Genomic DNA, 2,894 nt, shown 5'->3' with positions numbered 1-2,894 from the left:
AAGTTATTTTTAAGTACTTAATACACATCTGCAAATAACTTATAGGCAAAATAAGAAATTACTAAAATTATGGTTTGGTTTTTAATTTTAATTACATCCCAGGATTTCCAGTGGTCCACTCATGACCACATCATTAGAGAATTCTGAAGGTGCCAATGAAAATTATTATCACTTTGAGGTGAGGTGTTGCTTTTATCTGCCTAAGCTGGTTACAAAATCTTCCCTACATGGATCCCTGTCTTTTATTTTTTGACAGGTTGGAGTGGGTGGTCCTGCAACTGCACAAAACGGTCTTGCAGATATGTGACTCTCCTCACTGTCATCATTCATAATGGCATTTGCTTTTAGCTTTTGGTTTAATAATTCATGAGCAAAGATTGCATAAGTTTATGATTACACTGCACATTTTACTTCTAAAAGCAAATTTTCCCACAGTCTGTTCACAGTGTTTTTATTTTATTTATTTTTTTCATTTTGTAAAAAAAAAAAGTTAGAACAAAAATGCAAAGCAACATTTACAGAGTTAAGCAAACGTAACACAAACTGCTATACATTAGTCATTTTCACCATTATTGAGATCAATTTTGGCCTATTAAAATAGATTAATTTACAACACACTTTAGCGCTCACCTAGCATACAAGTTTTTACATGTTAGATTGTGCATATCATTGAGGTTTAATCTAAACATCTAGAAGTCTCTCTCCTCTCTACACAAGATAATCTTAGTTTAAGGCTCTGGCATAAACCCCAGCATGGATTCTAGCCACCAACAATATTTTGCACATCATCTGTCAGAAAAATGAAACACAGAGTGAGTTTCTGTTAACATGTCTGTTTCTTTCAGACAGATATACTCAGAGACTTGCCTTTAAAACTTATGAAGTAAAGTTTGGGGCTTGTTGACCTAGACATGATGAAAAAGAGAAAGGGGTCCAGACAGGCATGGAGACAGCACAAGCACACTGCCAAGTTAAAGTGCACATACAAATGTTCTGTTCCTCTTACAGATAGCAACATATAATGGAGGAAGTGCAGGACCCCAGCAGGGAGGAAACACACCACAAAGATGCCAAATATTAGTGAACTGGCCTTGATGTACATTGCCCAGTCAAAATGTGATCGGCTGAGTTCTGTTATGATTTGGATGAAGCAAACAACTGTGATCACCAGGGGTACCAAAAGACAGAGAACCGTTAGAACCAGGTTGTAGTAAAGCAGGAAGTTATGAGAGTTGAAATCCAGAGGCAGTACATCGTGGCAGGTGGTGCGCTTCAGATCACTGACCCAAAAGCTTTGCTGAACCAGGAGGTGAGGAATGATGGCCACACCAAACACTCCCCAGACTGCCACAATAATCCAGGCGGTGCACGTCATCTTTGGGAAACTTTTGTACATGAAGGGGTGCACCACAGCCAAGTAGCGCTTAACAGTAATGCAGGCCAGAGTTAGGGCTGAGCAGTAGAGATTACCATAGAAGCAGGCTGTGATTATCCTACAGGCAGCCTCCCCGAGTACCCAGCGGTTTCCACTGAAATGGTAGTGAGCCTTGAAGGAGAGGGAGAGGAGGAGGAGAAGGTCGGAGACAGCCAGACTGCTGTAGAGGATGGCAGAGTAAACCTTTCGAACTTTGGTCACGAGCAAGCGCAAGATTACGATGTTTGCCGGGATTCCAACCGTAACCACTATCACATAAAATATGGGGATGATCTTGGTGCTCAGGGGCCCTGTAAGGTACCCAATGGCACTGCCATTTAGTAACTGCAGAGCTGCATTGGAGTGAGTCAAACTGGGAACTTGGGTGCCATTCAGTTCATTCTCTGTTTGTCTAATGGAGTTTGGTATCCATCCTTTAAAGGTTCTGGGCTCAGGAACATAGAGGCTGGAGCTGTTATTTTCTGCTTTCATTCTCCTGTTCCCTACAACAGAAACAAGAACATCAAAAATCAGTTTCTTCTCAGTTATTCGAGGTAATAACTTAATTGAAATAACTTTGGTTCCTTAATCCTTAAAATATACACTAAATAAAGGTCTAGAATTTCCAGAAGGAAGGCATATTGACAGATGCGTCAGAGTTTTAAACTGAGGAAGTTGGGTTAAAGCTGTCTTGGAAAAATAAATAATCCTTTAAAGTCCGACATTTCTTCTCAGGCCAAGTGTCAGTGACCTCTTTTGCTTACTTTAAAAATGTTATTATGTTTTATGATTTTACTCTTTATCTTCTGTTTTCTCTCGGACAAAGTGTTTTAAGATCAGGATAATTTTGCTTTAGAAGTAATCATTCTTGTTGCTGTTTATCAAACATCATTCTCTCCTTGGCTCAGTTTGTCTGTTTGGATAACGTGCTGCAGTAATGCGTATTTGAAACTGCCTCAGGGCACACATTCTGTACCACTGCCTGTGTGACATGATGTGTGTCTTGCAAGTGCAATAAAACCTGTTGACCATTTTCACAGAGTACTTTTATTCTTGGGTCTCGTGTTTCTGCCTAGGTAAAATAACAATTTCCATGACAATAGCCATTTTGATTAAACCTTGAAAATAACTGTAGAAATAATGCATTGTTCAAAACAGTATGTCCAAATAAAACAGGAATCCACTGGATTCTTCTTAAAACTTTATTTTTTCTAGTCAGGGGTCCAAGCCCATGGAAGCAGGGTAACGCAGCTCATGTTTCCAGCAGAGCATGGAACCCTATTGTATCTGTTCCGTTTTTTTATTTTTATTTTTTTCTTCCGTCGGTAAAACTCATACTGGAGCCCAAACCACAAGGGCTGTGAAGAAGATTTTACCAGGATAGTTAAATAGGGTTACGTGTGTAGGGATGAGTTATTTATGCAAATAACTACCTTACATCTTCTCATAACAAAGTTATAAGAGTAAATTTTACCAAGGT

The 2,894-nt window shown here is 39.3% G+C and overlaps 1 protein-coding gene across 1 annotated transcript in view; it reads right to left on the bottom strand.

Annotated features, from left to right (window-relative positions):
- Positions 1–439: 439 nt before the first annotated feature.
- The window catches only part of LOC106534078 (proteinase-activated receptor 3), a 20,187-nt gene continuing 17,732 nt past the window's right edge, over positions 440–2,894 (bottom strand). The window contains exon 2 of the mRNA XM_014030589.1: positions 440–1,917. Within this exon, the coding sequence (XP_013886043.1) occupies positions 842–1,906 (1,065 nt within the window). The 5' untranslated portion in view covers positions 1,907–1,917 and the 3' untranslated portion in view covers positions 440–841. The remainder of the gene's footprint in view (positions 1,918–2,894) is intronic.

Source organism: Austrofundulus limnaeus, unplaced genomic scaffold, assembly GCF_001266775.1.
Source record: "Austrofundulus limnaeus strain Quisiro unplaced genomic scaffold, Austrofundulus_limnaeus-1.0 Scaffold1086, whole genome shotgun sequence".
Lineage (NCBI taxonomy): Eukaryota > Metazoa > Chordata > Actinopteri > Cyprinodontiformes > Rivulidae > Austrofundulus > Austrofundulus limnaeus.
Note: the sequence above shows the minus strand (reverse complement) of the source record. Positions and strands in the feature narration are given on the sequence as shown.